Genomic DNA, 16,538 nt, shown 5'->3' on the forward strand with positions numbered 1-16,538 from the left:
CTTGAGCAAAGGGATAAAGAAAAAGCATGTCCAGCCAGGCCCAGTTGTTCACGCCTGTAATCCCGATATTTTAGGAGGCTGAGGTAGGTGGATCATCTGAGGTCAGGAGTTTTAGACCAGCCTGGCCAACATGGTGAAACCCCATCTTCACTAAAAATACAAAAATTAGCTGGGCATGGTGGCAGGTGCCTATAATCCCCGTTGTTTGAGAGGTTGAGGCAGGAGAATCACTTGAACCAGGGAGGTGGAGGTTGCAGTGAGCCGAGACTGTGCCACTGCACTCCAGCCTGGGCAACAAGAGCGAGACTCTGGCTCAAAAATAAAGAAAAACCTGTCCCTAAAGACCTGTGGGCAGAACCACTAGTGATGCCCTTAAAAGCAGGACCATAGCTAATCTACTGCGTGTCCCTAACACTGGAAACAGGGCCAGGCACAGAGCCAGGACTGTGGATGTGGCCATGAGGCTGCTGAGATGAAATGGGGAGCAGCTGAGGACAGACACCAGGCCCAGCCACTGTCTTGATAACCTCAGAAATATCACCTGTCAAGGCCATGGGTCCCTCATCTATAAAATGGGTGTCATCCTGGTACCTTGCAGGGTTGCTGTGCAGACCATGTGCCACACATGTGGTTGGCCAAGAGCAGGCGCTCCCCATTCTTTTTTCTTACACAGCCTCTGGATTATGAACACATCCAGCAATACAGCTTCATCGTCGAGGCCACAGACCCCACCATTGACCTCCGATACCTAAGCGTTCCTGCCGGAAACAGAGCCCAGGTCATCATCAACATCATAGATGTGGACGAACCTCCAGTCTTCCAGCAGCATTTCTACCACTTCCAGCTGAAGGAAAACCAGAAGAAGCCTCTGATCGGCACAGTGCTGGCCAAGGACCCTGATGCGGCTAGGCACAACATTGGGTAAGGGGGGAGGGGACTTGTCACTGAGGATGATAAAAACAATCATGGCTGGTTGTTCCTATGCCTGCTGGTCTGAGACCAGGACCCAGAGAGGGGAACTGGCTTCTCCTGGCACTTGCAGGGAAAGTGACAGAAGCAAGACCAGAAACCTAAGCTCTTGCACCTGGCAGCCTGGCATCTTGGCCTGCCCGGGGTCCCCCACATAGCATGGTCCTGGGCATCCAGAGCTACCTGTCCTCTGTCCCATCTTGAAGGCTTTTCTATGCACCACAGCTCCCACCAGTCCTATGCAGTAAGATCTGACAGCCAAGAGAGCAACCAATCAGATGACAGACAAGAGGCCCCTTCACTAAAACTGTTCCCTTTTTTTTTTTTTGAGATGGAGTCTCACTCTGTCACCAGGCGGAAGTGCAGTGGTGTGATCTTGGCTCACTGCAACCTCCCAGGTTCAAGTGATTCTCCTGCCTCAGCCTCCTGAGTAGCTGGGACTACAGGCACTTGCCAACACACCCAGCTAACTTTTGTATTTTTAATAGAGACAGGATTTCACCATGTTGGCCAAGATGGTCTTGATCTCTTGACCTTGTGATCTACCCACCTCGGCCTCCCAAAGTGCTGGGATTACAGGTGTGAGCCACCATGCTAGGCCAAAACTGTTTTCTTAAATCTATCTCCCCCAAACCACAAAAATAAGAAGTGTTCATTTCATACAGTGAAACAACACAAAGATCTACCAAGAAAATATTGAGAACCCTCACTCTCAGATAACTCATGTTCGTGGCCTGATCTGGTCCTATTGCTCCTTCCTTTTCATGACCACACAGACATGTGGATCTATTCATGGTGGGGGTTTGTTGTTGTCTGTTTGCTTTTGGTGTTTGATTGTTTTTGATTTTTTTTGGATCATGCTATGCTCATTTCATCAATATTTGCTCTTCTGTTGTAACTAAATGTCTCTTTCCCAATCTTTGGAAAAAATGATATAGTTCTAACAAATACTTTTTAGAGCCACATAATATGCAATAGTAAGTATAAATTCAATTCAACATTTTTTATTGCAGATGGGTAGCCAATTTTGCCAGAATCATTTACTAAATATTATAATAATGTCAAAATTTTCCCACCTTTGTTATATATTAAGTTCTGTGTATACCTGTATCTACTTCTGAATTCTCTGTCCTATCTATAGTTCTGTAGCAAAGCCATTCTGTTTTATTATACCAGCTTGTATAAGTTCATTCTCCTATAAAGAAATAGTTGAGACTGCGTAATTCATAAAGAGGTTTAATTGGCTCATATGTCCACGGGCTGTACAGGAAGTATAGTGGCTTCTGCTCCTTGGGAGACCTCAGGAAACCTACCATCCTAGAGAAGCAGTCACGTCTTACATGACCAGAACAAAAGTGGGAAGGGAGTTGTTACACACCTTTCAGCAACCTGATCTTATGATAACTCACTCACTATCAGGAGAACAGAACGTAGGGGATGGTGACCCATTCGTGATGGGGTGCTGACCCATTCATGAGCACTCCACCCCCATGATCTATCCACCTCCCACCAGGCCCCACCTCCAACACTGGGGATTACATTTCAACATGAGATTCGGTGGAGACACAGATGCAAACCATATAGCTTTACACTAGACCTTAGATATACATAACAGTCCTTCCTTCATTGCTTTTTTATTTGATATAATTTTTTGTCAACCCTCAAACTTTAAAAGTTTGTATCCAGGTTTCTTAAAGATTAGAATTCTAATGTTTGTATATATTATAAACATTAGTGCTTATACATTAATTTTGGTATAGCTAATGTTTCAAGGATATTAAGTCTTCTTATTAAGGACAAAATATGCTCTTTATTTTGGCCTCATCTGCTAAGTTTTAGGACTGCTCTTTTCATTGCCCTTCTATTCTAACTAGCCTGTAATTATAATTTTTGTTTCTCCTTTGATCCAAGGGTTTAAGAGATTGACTTGATTTCTTTATTTTCATTTATAAGTCATAGGGGGATTTTTTGTTTTGTTTTAGCTTGTTCTTTCATGTGATAAGATTGTATTTGTGTCCACTTTTTCCTAGAATATCTGTTTTGACTTTATGTATTTTAATGTTTCTATTCAGTTAACAAAGGTTTGCAACTATTTCCCCTTCATTATGGCTTGTAACTTTTATCCGAATGAAATTAGCCAATTTGTTCTACAAAACATTTTGCCTTTAATTGTGTTTCCTGATGTTACATTTGTTAGTTCTGTTTTCATGTTATTCATATTTGCCTAATGCAAATTTTCCAACGCTTACTTTTAACTTTTCCAGGTCATCTGGCATTATGGCTCTTGAAAACCAGAATGCATTTGGCTTTGCTTTTTAATCTAAATGGAAATGCTCTGTGTTTAAACTATTTACATTTTTCATCATTTTTAACATGTTTGATCTTACTTCTTTTATCTTGTTTTACATTTCCCATTTATCAAATTTAATGGCTCTTTTCTTTTTCCCCATCTTTGCTGTACAGTCTTTTTTTAACATTTTTTTCTTTTAGATATTTGGATGCGGTGAGTCCATTTTTGTTTCTTCCAGTAAGATTGACTTCTATCTGCAAAATTTAAAATGTTTTTTTGGACCTATATTTTCTAGTTAAAATTATTACTTACACACACACACACACACACACACACACACATACATACACGTTGCTTTTGTATGATAAAAGAATCTATAGTTTTAATTTTTCCTGTACCATGATTTTACTTTATATTTAGCTGTTTAGTTAGATACAGTAAGTTTTCAAAAAAAAATTCAGGACACGAATTTCTTAGTTCTTTGCCTTTTTTTTTTTTTTTTTGACAGGTTCTTGCTCTGTCAACCAGGCTGTAGTGCAGTGGTACAATCATAGTTCACTTAGCCTTGAACCTCTAGGCTCAAGCAACCCTCCCACCTCAGCCTCTGAGTATCTGGGACTACAGGCACACACCATCACATCAGGCTTTTTTTTTTTTTTCAAGGCAGGGTCTCACTCTGTCACCTGGGCTGGTCTTGAACTCCTGGCCTCAAGCAAACCTCCAACTTCAGCCCTTCCCAAAGCACTCAAATTATAGATGTGAGCCACCGTGCCCAACCTCGTCTTCTAATAACACCTAAATGTGCTCATATATTCCTCAGATTGTAAACACTTCCCTTCCAAAATACTATCAATGTATTCTAGCATTTAATTTTGTGGGGGCATCTTTGGCATATCTGATTTTTCTTTCTTCATAAGGAAATTCTTTCTGTCTGGACTCTTTTCAGTTTCTTCATATAGCCTTGAAATTCATAAGTGTCATCAGGATATGCTTATGCCTAAATATTGTTGTTGCTGTTGTTTTTAAATGATGCCTGATGTCAATGATGTCTTTCTTCAGATCAGGAAAGTTTTCTTTTATTATGTTTTTTTGTTACTTCTTCTGTTCTGTTCGTTCTGGGATTATCCTCATTAATAACAACTATTATTCCTATACATGTGAAACATGCACCTGGCAAGGTGGCTTATGCCTGTAATCTGAACACTTTGGGAGGCCGAGGCAGGTGGATCACCTGAGGTCAGGAGTTCGAGACCAGCCTGACCAATATGGAGAAACCCTGTCTCTACTAAAAATACAAAATTAGCCGGGCATGAGAGTGCATGCCAGTAATCCCAGATACTCAGGAGGCTGAGGCAGGAGAATTGCTTGAACCCAGGAGGTGGACGTTGCAGTGAGCTGAGATCATGCCATTGCACTCCAGCATGGTCAACAAGAGCAAAACTCCAACTCAAAAAAAAAGAAAGAAAAGGAACGCATATATTTATCTTTCCATAGATTTTTCCTAATTTCCGAAATAACTTTTTAAAATTTTACTTCACAAAGTTAATTTCTTTGTAATTACTTCATATCTCTTCCAGCTCTTTTTGTATTTCTTCCTGGCTCTTAGCCAATGATCTTTTCATTAATCACAAAATCAAGTCCCAGCTATGGTGTGATGTCACCTGCTCAGCTTTGAAAGTGCATCTGATGGTCTCAGGTACCAACTTCAGTCCAGTGATGCCAACATCACTAAGATCAAAGACATTATCTTGCTATCCTGAGTCCCTCTGTGTAGGTCCACTCTTGTCGGGTGGCAGAGTACAATGAGCAGTGAGAGAGGGGCATGGAGTGGGATGCTGGGCATAGATGCGGAAGGGCCTTGTCCATCATGCTGAGGAGCATAGACTCAGCAAAGAACAATGGAAAGCCATGAAACTCTCTCCCCTGGGCAGATACTCCATCCGCAGGACCAGTGACAAAGGCCAATTCTTCCGAGTCACAAAAAAGGGGGACATTTACAATGAGAAAGAACTGGACAGAGAAGTCTACCCCTGGTATAATCTGACTGTGGAGGCCAAAGAACTGGATTCCACTGGTGAGTGGGCCCCATCTGCCAGGGCACTTGGGTTCTTTTCCTTTTCCCTCTTTCTTCCAAAACCGGCATAATCAATCATTTGGGGTCTCTAGGGGTATTGCTGAAGCACCCATTGGTTGGGAGCTTCCATGCCCAAGTGTGGTCCTTGAACCAGCGGTATCAACATCCTCTGAGACCTTGTTGGAAGTACATCTCGGCCTCACCCCCACACTGAATCAGAATCTCATGCATGTCACAGTTTGAGAAGCACTGTCACGAAACAGGCTGTGCAGATGTCTCTGTGATGAGAATCACCCAAGGCACCGATTAAGCATAAAGCTCTACTCCACCCTGCAGGTTTTGGTCCAGGGAGCCAGACAGGTGCTCTTAACAAGGGTTCCATGATTCTTAGTATCATGGCTGTTTGGGAAATGTTCCTTCAGAGGCTGTTTATGTACCAGTTCATACGTAGAATTCAAAATGTGAAGCAGCTTCCAACTTTGAGATTGTGAGGTTCTCCAGAAATTGTGTAATTTTTGCCAGAGGGAGGGGCAAGAGTTGGAGTTTTGCATCCTTTATGTATATGAGAAAATCACAATTCATAGTTCACCACCAGGAGAACTATGAATACTCCCACTTTACCCAGGAGCTCATTAGGACCCAGGGAGGGAGTGACTTGGCTAAGGACCCCTGGTGCCTGCTGGGCCCAGCCAGACTCTCTTCTTCCAACACAGCAGCTGCCCCCAACTGTAATGGACTCCTGCATGTTTTACCAGATCAGTCTCCTCCATGTAATCCCATTCATAGAATCTTTAAATTTAAATCATTTAAAATATGGAAAATACAGAAAAGGAGAAGAAAATACTCTTCCTACCAATGCCACCATGCAGACAATTACTATTAGCACATTCATGTATTTTTGTGGTTTTTTCTAGACATGTTTTTTATGTAAGTGAGATTGCAATATGTGTATCTTATATTCCACATTTTTATTTCACCTTATTCCAGAACCATTTTCTCATGGTAATAATTTTTTTAAGAGAGAGATGGTGTCTTACACTGTTGCCCAGGGTGAAGTACAGTGGCACAATCACAGCTCACTGTAGCCTCTAATTCCTGAGTTCAAATGATGATCCTCCTACCTCAGCCTCCTGAGTAGCTGGGACTACAGGTATGTGCCACCTAGCCCAGCTAATACCTTAATTTTTTGTAGAGATGGGGTCTCACCATGTTGCCCAGGCTTGTCTCCAACTCTGAGCCTCAAGTAATCCTTCCTTCTGGGACTCCCAAAGTGTGGGATCACAGGCACTGGGCCTTAAAATTTTTTTTTGATTATTTTTTTAAGATGTAATTTACATGGGCATTGTCAATGACCATACATTTCATCCTTTTCCAGTGGCCTAATTTACTGATTCAATCTCACTTAGGTTGTTTACCTTTTTGATTCTTTTATGATCAATTTATTATATCTTATGTATTTAATCAAATAATTAAATTTTTAATTTTAGTAATTTAATTACAATGTTTTTAATGCACTTAGGTGGTTTACCTTTTTGACGCTCATAATCAAAGTAATACCTCAGTAAACCTTATGGATAAAGATTTAACACCTCCCCCCGACCAAACTCCTCTCATCCAGAACACCATCCCCAGACTCTGTTCCATAACCTCCTCCTGCAAAAAGTGGCCTCCACAGGGCAGCCCTCCTGGACTACCCATCCACACAGCTTCCACCCCCCAGGGCCTGCATCAGCTGAGCCCATCATGGTGACTGTCTTCTCCCCTGCAGGGACCCCCACGGGCAAAGAATCCATTGTGCAAGTCCATATTGAAGTTTTAGATGAGAATGACAATGCCCCGGAGTTTGCCGAGCCCTACCAGCCCAAAGTGTGTGAGAATGCTGCTCATGGCCAGGTGAGTCTGGTTCTGGTGGGAGGGGAAGGCAGTGCCATGCTGGGCAGGCTGAGGGGCAGAACTGCTCAACAGAGTCAGCAGAAGTTCCCCTGTACAACAGCCTTGAGGAAAATAACATTATGCCCATTTTATAGATGGAGAAAGTGAGGCTCAGAGAGGATGTCTGGGGAGTAGATTGGCAGGGCAGGGGACTGGAAAGAGTGGCTTTATAAAGCACTAAGTAGGTGAGTGTTACAGCTGGGAAACCGCCATGGTCAGGTCTAAACCCAAAGGCTCCATCACTGAACCTCAGACTACCCACCACCATCACTGATATCCCCTGTCTTTCACACTCCAGCTGGTCCTGCAGATCTCCGCAATAGACAAGGACATAACACCACAAAACGTGAAGTTCAAATTCGCCCTGAAAACTGAGAACAACTTTACCCTCACAGATAATCACGGTAGGTATCAAGGTAATCAGTTCAGCCGAGTATGATGGCCCATGCCTATAGTTCCAGCTTCTCAGGAGGCTGAGGCAGGAGGCTCACTTGAGGCCAGGAGTTTGAGGCTGCAGTGAGCTATGATCACATGACTACACTCCAGCCTGGGCAACAGAGCAAGACCCTGTCTCAAAAAAAAAAAATCCCATCAGTTGACTCTAACAGGGTTGGGGTGAGGTTATTTGAGTCTTGAGGCACCAAGGTCAAAGGCCAGGCCAACAAATTGATGGCAGGCCCCACTGGGGTTTTCAAGTCATTAGATGTTTTGTACAATTCCTGCCACATACATTGTACGATTGATCTGTGCAATGGTCAGAGCCACTCCAACCAAACTCCCAAGTCCACATCGCCTACAATTCCCCCATAAGATGCTCAGGCCAGCGAGGAGTACAGAACAGATGTGGGGGTGCAGGCAGTCAGCTCAGTTCAAAACTAGCCAAGGAGTCTCCTCCCTCCCTCCACTGGAGTCTCTCTGCATCAGGAAAACTGCAAGTTAACATGGAACTTTGAGGTCACTTTCAAAGAGTCGAAATTGGAAATGTGAAGTCCAAAATCCCAAAGATACAGTGAGCTTTTTTTTTTTCATTCAGCTGCAATGACTACTTACGATTAGCAGAGTGGCCCACGTGATGTCATTAGCAGTCAATCAGAGCTTCTGACGAGCAGGTGCTGACTCCAGTGATGATGCTGAGTTGACTTCATTCCAGCCACAAGCAAGCAGCTTTCATGGCCTCTGCAATTTCCTCAGAAAAATAGACAAAATTCCCCTTGAGTTTAAATAGAGTGATCCTTCACTCAGCCCGGGATGGAATTCCTGCCTGTCCCTAATCGGCAAAACTCTGGTGGATGCAGATGGCTGTACTGCTACCTTTGAGGAAGGTTGGGGAGTGGGGACCCTGAGAGTTTGGGGCAGACTAGAGGGATCAGCCTGTGGGATGGAGAAGGTGGCCCAGATGTGTTGACAGTCTGTGACAGACCATTCAACAGCCAGTTGTCATTAGAAGTAAATAATGTGGGCTGGGCATGGTGGCTCACGCCTATAATCCCAGCACTTTGGGAGGCTGAGGTGGGTGGATCACAAACTCTCAAGAGCTCGAGACCATCCTGGCCAATATGGTGAAACCCCGTCTCTACTAAAAATACAAAAATTATCTGGGCATGGTGTTGGTAGCCTGTAATCCCAGCTACTGGGGAGGTTGAGGCAAGAGAATCACTTGATCCCAGGAGGCAGAGGTTGCAGTGAGCCGAGATCATGCCACTGCACTCTAGCCTGGTGACAGCAAGACTCCATCTCAAAAAAAAAAAAAAGTAAATAATGTGGCAAAACTGTCACCCCATCCCCAACGTCCACCTCAGTCCCATCTCAGAGTGGGGACCTGCAATAAGGTAGAAAGATTCAGTGCCACCCCAAAGACACCCATATACAATAGGAGGCAAGCCTGTTCATGTCAAATTCACTCATATCATGAATGTCCTGCATGTCAAAATCTCTAATTTCTCCCACAAGTGTCAATGACATATAGTTTATTTTGAATTATAATAGACAATGCTGAAATGTAATTGGCTTTCATTTGAAATCTAAACAATTGCTTCCTGGGCTTTCTGGCCAAGTGTGTGGCGCCTGTGAAGCTAAGGAAATCCTGGAGCAGTGGGTCTCTGGATCCTTCTCTGATGGTTAACATTACAACCTTCTGGGACCCTTCCAGAGGCAGATTATCTGACCTCTGCCCAGAACCACTAAATAAAAAGTGTGTGAGGGTAAGGGTCTGAAAATCAGCGTGTTTTAGAAGTTCCCTGGGGGATTCTTAGGTACAGGAAACCACTGACTGGATCTGGGAAGGTGGGCAGGGCCAATAGTTGAACAAAAGCATTTCCCAGTTCCAAACTGCCCAGGAAACCCGAAATTCTATATGTAATCATTTTCTCTGCACCCAAGGAACATGCCCATTGTTTTTACTGTGTTCAACAACATAACAGTGGATTTTCAGAGATAGCAGAAGTTGCCTTAGAAGTTAGACTAATGCTAAAATACTTTTTTTTTTTTTTTTTTTTTTGAGACATAGTTTCGCTCTTGTTGCCCAGGCTGGAGTGCAATGGCGCAATCTCAGCTCACCACAACCTCCACCTCCCAGGTTCAAACAATTCTTCTGCCTCGGCCTCCCAAGTAGCTAGGATTACAAGCAGCTAATGTATTTTTAGTAGAGATGGGGTTTCTCCATGTTGGTCAGGCTGGTCTCGAACTCCTGACCTCAGATGATCCACCTGCCTTGGTCTCCCAAAGTGTTGGGATTACAGGTGTGAGCCACCATGCCCAGTGCTAAAAGACTTTTTAAAACTTTATTTTTCCCCATTGCTTGTCAAAACTTGAAACAGTGCATTAATTGAGCTGAAAGAGAAAACCTCCTGTTACTGGAGTGGGGTTAGGGAGGAGGAAAGGGACAGTCATCAGTTGCCCATAAATACAGAAAGCAAAGGATTCTACCTTCTTTTGCCAAGGCGCTCTTGGAGACTGGGTCAAAGCAGCTGCCCCAAAATATCCCCTCTGTGAAGGAACAGGCCTGTGCTCAGATGGCCAAAATAAGAGGCACTGGATGCAAAGCGCGGAAAAGCATCCCAGGCAGCATGTAGGCTGATGCAGCCAGGGAGGGCTTCCTGGAGAAGCCATGTTCCCCCATCTGTGAGGACGGCAAAACCTGACTCTAAGGCCTTGGTGTTTCCAGATAACACGGCCAACATCACAGTCAAGTATGGGCAGTTTGACCGGGAGCATACCAAGGTCCACTTCCTACCCGTGATCATCTCAGACAATGGGATGCCAAGCCGCACGGGCACCAACACGCTGACCGTGGCCGTGTGCAAGTGCAACGAGCAGGGCGAGTTCACCTTCTGCGAGGATGTGGCCGCCCAGGCAGGTGTGAGCATTCAGGCAGTGGTAGCCATCTTACTCTGCATCCTCACCATCACAGGTCAGTGCTGGGCAGGGTCAGGAGGAGACACAGCGGGCAGAAAGGGGTGGAAGGTTCGGGGACTGGGGAAGCTTCACAGGAGTAGAGACCAGGGGTCCAGGCCCAACCCTGCCTCCAATCTGCAATGAAACCCTCAGACAGTTCACGTGCAGGATGCAGGATTGTGAGCACCTGGGTGCTCACAGGTGGGGATGATCCAGGGAGGAGGAGAGGGCGGGGCTCAGGACTTTTCCCCCACGCATCAGGCCAGTATCACTTTAAAATAACTTAAACATAAGTCACCCCTTCCACTTAGATATTTTCAGCATTTACTGTGTGCCAGGCATTGTTCTGGGCATGTATTTACATAAATCCTATTTTTGAAAAAGGAAAAAGGATCCAGGTCTAAAATGGAAAGTTTAAAAACTTCTCGTTTAGGTTGTCTCCACGTGCTTTCTTTCCTTTTATAAAATTCCTCCAGCCTTGATACATATTTTTTTTCCTTGTTTGGGCCTCGGAAATTTTAGGATAATTGTAGGCTTTAGTTTGGATTCCCCAGGGAGCAACCTTAGGATGAGGATGGGATACAAGTAGTTTATTTGGGCGGTGGTTTATTCCCCTGGATACCTCCTAAGGCAGAGGGGAAATGAAGCCAGGAAGGGAGGCAGCCAGTGAAGGTGGAGCCATCAGGAATGTTTCCATCATGAGGAACTGGAGCCTTCTCCCACAGGGGTGCCGGGAGGCAGCGTGGGGCCACCCTCCAGCATCTTCCCACCAGGGGAGAGGAGGGATGTGCCATATCCTGCATTTCACTCACCATGAGACGAGGCAGGGGCTGATCCTCCAGAGGAAGCCCTCAGGTGATTAGAGATCACCCTGGCACTCATGGAAAGGCCTGGATACAGCCACAGGGCACCTGCAATATAGGCTCCAGGCCTCTTCTGCCTGTGGCCACCTGAGAGCCCCCTCAGTGTGCCCCCCTTCTGGAGCTTCTCCAGCAGAGATTTCTCCTTTACTAATAATTCATGATGATGATGGCATCCACACCACAAATAGAATTGCATTTAACCTCACAACCATCTTCCCAAATATAAACAGAGCAGGGAAGTCATCATTTCCATTTTATAGACAGGGAAACTGAGGTTGGGGGGCAGGGCTGTCTCCCAGGGCATCCTAGCTTTACTTATGTATATAGTAGTTTGTTCAGTAACTCAAAGCTACAAGGTCTGAGCCTCATTTTAGAAGCTCTCTGCACTGCACCGTCTGCCCCTCCTCAGGGATCCAAGACCCTCATGTAGCCACACCCCTCAGAGATTCCCACAGGCAGGACCTGTGCACCTGCCCATGGGACTCTGGGTCTGTCACTCTTGGCCTCTCTGAGCTCAGTATAACAGGGAAAATAATAACTACATTTAGTGGCATATGAGAATGTACCTAGTAGAGTGCCAAGTATGTATGCAGGAGGTGCTCAGGAGAGGGGCCACTGTAGGCCAGGTGTGGTAGTTCACGCCTATAATCCCAGCACTTTATGAGGCCAAGGTGGGTGGATTGCCTGAGGTCAGGAGTTCACCAGCCTGGCCAATATGGTGAAAATCCGGCTCTACTAAAAATACAAACAACAGCTGTGGTGGTGTGGGCTTGTAATCCCAGCTACTGGGAAGGCTGAGGCAGGAGAATCACGAACCCGGAGGTAGAGGTTGCAGGGAGCCAAGATCTCGCCATTGCACTCCAGCCTGGATGACAGAGGGAAACTGTCTCAAAAAAAAAAGAAAGAAAGAAAGAAAGAAGGACCACTGCTGCTGCTGCTGCAATGGGCATCTTATCTACCAGCACCATGACATCCGTTATTGCCATCACGGCTGGTAACAAAGTAATGGCGAAGCGTTTGCACTTCAACTTCCAACTCCATTTCCTTCCCCATTTCTACTTCAATCTCTGGTTTCCTGGCCTTTGGGAGATGATGTGGAAGGCTTTCCCAGATTTGGCACCTGAGAGAGGAAATGAGGATACAGGAAAATGTGGTTGAGACCCTAGAGGAGAATGACCTTCAGAAAGCACCTGTGTTCCTCTTCCCATCCCCACCAGGGTGTATGACAGCCAGTGGGTGGGGAGGGACCCACCAGGTGTCTGGACCAAAGCAAACCTTCTCAGTTGGCCTTGTCATGGAGGTGTCCCTGGGAGGCTGGACTGGCCCAGGAACTTCCAGGGAGGAGGGGAAGGAGGGGGGTCGTGGGGAGGGGGGTGCCATGGGCAGCAGGGATGAGGGTGGGAAGTGAGGGGGTCTAGTGGGCATGAGGGGTTCAGGGGGCAGCAGGCATGGGGGTGTCGGGGACAGTGGGGATGAGAGTGGGGGCCCAGTTGGGATGGGGGTGGGGAGGTGGAAATGGAGTTTCGGGGGTGGTGGGAATGGGGGTGCAAGAGGCAGTGGGAATGGAGGGTGCAGGGAAAGGGGGCCATGGGGTGGGAATAGGGGGAGGGGGGCGGCAAGGATGGGGTATAGGGAAGCTGGCAGGGATGGGGTTGTGGGGGGCAGCTGGATGGGATGATGGGGTGGCAGGATGGGATGAAGGGGTGGGGGGATGAGAAAGCAGGGGTGAGGGGAATAGGGTGTCAGGGAGCAGCAGGAATGGGAGTGTAGGGGATGGCAGGGATGAGGTATGGGGGCGGTGGGGATGGGGTTTTGGGGGTGGGAATGGGGATGTGGGGGCAGTAAGGATGGGGTGTTGGTGGGAATGGGGGTGCAGGGGCGATGAGAATGGGGTGTCAGGCAGTGGGGATGGGGTGTTGGAGGAGTGGGAATGGGATGTGGGTACAGCAAGGATGGGGTGGGGGCGGTGGAGATGGGGTGCTGGGGGGTGGGAATGAGGGTGCAGGGGGCGGTGAGAATGGGGTGTCGGCGGGGATGGGGTGCGGGGATCACCTGGGCCCCCAGCCTCGTCTGACTCTGCCGCTCTGCCCCTGGCCACAGTGATCACCCTGCTCATCTTCCTGCGGCGGCGGCTCCGGAAGGAGGCCCGCGCGCACGGCAAGAGCGTGGCGGAGATCCACGAGCAGCTGGTCGCCTACGACGAGGAGGGCGGCGGCGAGATGGATACCACTAGCTACGACGTGTCAGTGCTAAACTTGGTGCGCCACGGCGGGGCCAAGCCCCCGCGGACAGCGCTGGACGTCCGGCCGCCCCTCTACGCCCAGGTGCAGAAGCCGCCGCGGCACGTGCCCGGGGCACACGGGGGGCCTGGGGAAATGGCAGCCATGATCGAGGTGAAGAAGGACGAGGCGGACCACGACGGCGATGGCCCCCCCTACGACACGCTGCACATCTACGGCTACGAGGGCTCCGAGTCCATCGCCGAGTCCCTCAGCTCCCTGGGCACCGACTCCTCCGACTCCGACGTGGATTATGACTTCCTTAACGACTGGGGACCCAGGTTCAAGATGCTGGCCGAGCTGTACGGCTCGGATCCCCGGGAGGAGCTGCTGTATTAGGTGGCAGAGGCCACTCTGGGCCTGGAGGCCCAGAGCCAGGCACCACAGCCTCCAAAAATGGCACTGACTCCTCAGCCCAGCCCCACTTCCTCACGGGTCCCAGAGACCTCATCAGCCTTGGGATAGCAAACTCTAGGTCCCTGAAAAATCTGGGAACATATGTCAGTGATGGCTATTCTCAAATGCTGGCAATTCCAGGCTGGTGTTCTGTCTGGGCTCAGCGATCCACATAACCCTGTCACCCACAGATCACCGTCTAACTCCAAGACTTCCTCTGGCAAATCAAAGCAGCCTGTGTTCAACTGCTGGGGGTCCCTGAACTCCCTGGAGAGGCTGGTGAGGTCCTGGTGCCTATCCGCCTGGAAGCAAAGGCCTGGTCAGCTCCACCTGTGGAGCCAAATTCTCTGCAGCCCATTCCCAAGGTTGACTGTGACCATCCATCAGGTCATCTCTCAGGAGCCCCAGCCCTGCTCCAACTCCCTCAAACTCCACACAAAGTGCCCCACCACTCCCCAGCCCCTCTCCAGGCCTGTCAAGAGGGAGGAAGGGGCCCCATGGCAGCTCCTGACCTTGGGTCCTGAGGTGACCTCACTGGCCCTCCATGCCAGTAACTGTGCCATAATGAACATTGAACCATTCAACCACATTCAGGGAAATGGCTTGTTGAACTTTGAAGCAACTGTGAATTCATCCTGGAGGGGTGGTGGAGATCTAGAGTGACAGATCACAGGGTGAGGGCCACCCCCACACCCACCCCCTCTGGAGAGAGCCTGGAAGAGCTGAAACCCTGCTCTGAGACTCAGCACCCCTCCAGTTTTGCCTGAGAGGGGGCAGACGTTCTAGGAGCGGAAGACCTCTCCTCTTCTCTGCCTCACCTGGTTGCCAATCCATGCTCTCTTTCTTTTCTGTCTACCCCTTCTCTCTTGGCTTAGAGGCACCAAAGATGTGGCCTTCAGCAAGACTGACCAATGTCCAAACCCACTCATGACTGCATGACAAGAGCCGAGCCATGTGCCTTTACACCTCGCTGTTGTCACATCTCAGGGAACTGACCCTCAGGCACATCTTGCAGAAAGCAAGACCCTGCCCTGCTCAACCTCTGTGGTCCTCCATGCATCTCCCACTGGAACATTCACGGCAAACACACCTTGGAGAAGTTTCATCAGTCAATAGAAAGGAGCAGGAAGGAGACGCCCAGCTTGCCCTTGTCATGACCGAGGTTCCCACTCTGGGCAAGCCCCTCACACTGCGAGGGATTGTAGATAACACTGACTTTTTTGTTTTAATCAATAACTAGTTTCTCATAATGGTTTTTTTACTAATGATACTTACAAGTTTCTAGCTTTCACAGACATATAGAATGAGGGTTTTTGCATAATAAGCAGATTGCTAGTTAGGTTAACAATATTAATTCAGGTTTTTTAGTTGGAAAAACAATTCCTGTAACCTTCTATTTTCTATAATTGTAGTAATTGCTCTACAGATGATGACTATACATTGGCCACACTGGTGTATGACAAGTACTGTATTTTTTATACCTAAATAAAGAAAAATCTTCAGGCTGAACAACATAGGGAGACCCTATCTCTACCAAAAAAAAAAAAAATTAATTAGCCAGGCATGGTGGCAGGCACCTGTGGTCCCAACTACTTGGGAGGCTGAGATAGGAGGCTCACTTGAGCCTGGGAGGTCAAGGCTTCAGTGAGCTCTGAATGCACTACTACACTCCAGCCTTGGCAACAGAGTGAGACCCTGTCTCAAAAAAAAAGAGAAAGAAAACCTTTGAGATTCTTCCATTTCTAGAGCTGGGAGAGCACATGTACACACATACAAACATGCACACAAGCATGCATATGCACACACAAATACTCATACACACACACCACAACCACCACCATCATCACAGAACCTACAGAAGAGGGGATGTTTGTAGATTCCTAGAAATGTGCCCAAGTTTTCAAAGACTGCTATGGACATTCCTCAACTTTTCCCTTCAAAATTTTTGTTAGCTTCTTATTTGCCCCAGCTGTTATCACTGCCTCAGGCAGCTGCAATGTTAAACAATTGTCACTGATACTTTCAACAAATGCCCCCAGAGAAAAGGCTGTATGCATTGAGCGGGCACCAAGTCAAGCCAAATGAACACAGCCTTGCAAGTGGAGTCTCTTCCAGGGAGCTAACTACCAGACAAGTTGAATAATAACAGTTATCTGGGAACTGGACTTTGCAGAAGCTCCAACCTTGTTCTGATCTTTCTGTTTGTCTCTAGGCTGCTGGTTTTCACCATGATTATGAAACCACTGGGTTTCAAGGCTACCACAAGTCTTGGGAGAAGGAGGACAAGTCAAAATGCCATCAGGCTCTGCTAGGTGTGGTGGCTCATACCTGTAATCCCAACA

The 16,538-nt window shown here is 47.3% G+C and overlaps 1 protein-coding gene across 2 annotated transcripts in view; it reads left to right on the forward strand.

Annotated features, from left to right (window-relative positions):
• CDH5 (cadherin 5) overlaps positions 1-15,705 on the forward strand; it is a 39,712-nt gene extending 24,007 nt beyond the window's left edge. The window contains exons 7-12 of one of the 2 annotated variants that reach the window (XM_008985989.5): positions 674-921; positions 5,191-5,333; positions 7,102-7,226; positions 7,564-7,669; positions 10,429-10,674; positions 13,622-15,705. In XM_008985989.5, coding sequence (XP_008984237.4) covers positions 674-921; positions 5,191-5,333; positions 7,102-7,226; positions 7,564-7,669; positions 10,429-10,674; positions 13,622-14,139 — 1,386 coding nt within the window. In that variant the 3' untranslated portion in view covers positions 14,140-15,705. The remainder of the gene's footprint in view (positions 1-673; positions 922-5,190; positions 5,334-7,101; positions 7,227-7,563; positions 7,670-10,428; positions 10,675-13,621) is intronic. The other variant, XM_035281563.3, reaches the window with a different exon arrangement.
• The last annotated feature ends 833 nt before the right edge of the window (positions 15,706-16,538 follow it).

The sequence above is a fragment of the Callithrix jacchus genome, chromosome 20 (assembly GCF_049354715.1).
Source record: "Callithrix jacchus isolate 240 chromosome 20, calJac240_pri, whole genome shotgun sequence".
In the NCBI taxonomy this organism is placed as follows: Eukaryota; Metazoa; Chordata; class Mammalia; order Primates; family Cebidae; genus Callithrix; species Callithrix jacchus.